The sequence below is a fragment of the Opisthorchis viverrini genome (genome assembly GCF_000715545.1).
Source record: "Opisthorchis viverrini unplaced genomic scaffold opera_v5_4117, whole genome shotgun sequence".
NCBI classification, from domain to species: Eukaryota; Metazoa; Platyhelminthes; class Trematoda; order Opisthorchiida; family Opisthorchiidae; genus Opisthorchis; species Opisthorchis viverrini.
Window position 1 is genome coordinate 1 of NW_008756737.1, and position 976 is coordinate 976.

At 40.3% G+C, this 976-nt stretch overlaps 1 protein-coding gene across 1 annotated transcript; it reads right to left on the bottom strand.

Annotated features, from left to right (window-relative positions):
* Window positions 1–20: 20 nt before the first annotated feature.
* On the bottom strand, window positions 21–254 carry T265_16075 (hypothetical protein; the record flags this gene model as incomplete). The annotated part of the gene is made up of 1 exon (XM_009179579.1): window positions 21–254. A coding segment is annotated over one exon (234 nt), but the record flags the coding sequence as incomplete, so codon positions are not given.
* Between the last annotated feature and the right edge of the window lie 722 nt (window positions 255–976).

Below are 976 nucleotides of genomic sequence, written 5' to 3' on the forward strand. Positions count from 1 at the left end.
AATATTGACTCGCTTACCTTGGTGCCATAGTTCTCTTGCCATTCTGAAGCTTCCGTGTAGTTCTTTTCCAAATAAGAAACCAGGTTTTGCACAACCTCATCTGATGCATTATCGTTCACAAAACATTCCATCATACGCAAAAATTGCGCCAGTGTTAGTCGTTGTGGTATGTACGCATACTGGAATTGTCTACTTGAGTAAGTGTATTCTGCACCATTGATTAGCGTCAGATAAGTCCTGAGCTTTGAAAGAACACCTGGAAAGGGGATAATAGTTCAATTTCTGTCAGAATCAATCAGAAATTCGAAACCCGGTTTTGAAGGACTGCAATACAAAGTTAAAAATTGGAAGGTACAATGCGTTAGGAGCGCAAAGCAGTTAATAGAGTGGACAATTACGTGAAAACTATAAACAGGTCCCATTAATTACGACTGACAAATTTCAACTTGGACATTTCCTATGGCACAGCTTTTCACAATGAACCAAATACACTGAAGTCGAGGACTAACCATGATTTTTATGGCATCGCCAGATCTAGTAAGCAAAATTCTTCTCAGTAAATGACCGATACGATCGAAAAGTCTCATAATTCAGGAGGATATTATTAGAAAAAATTGACTCACACAAATGTAAAGACGGAAGCCATTGATGAGAACGAAATATGCGGCAACCAATCTGTTACGATCCTGTCATTAAGTGTTAAAACGGTTTGTTCTGACAATTTCCTCTCAAAAACCCTTCACAGTTCCCTAGCAAAATTTGAAGGAGTATCCGGGCGAAACCGCGATCCATGTTTCCTAACTCCGAACTGAGGACTTCCACTTTCCGTGCAGAGGAGTCACCCACTCTTGTATCGTTGCTTACCTGGTTACTTTGTATGCCAGAAAAGATCGCGACGGGTTTGAAACATGTCATTCGTTTGGGTCATTCCGATAGCTAGATATCAGGAATCAGAAATTAAACTCGCATGGAGTGA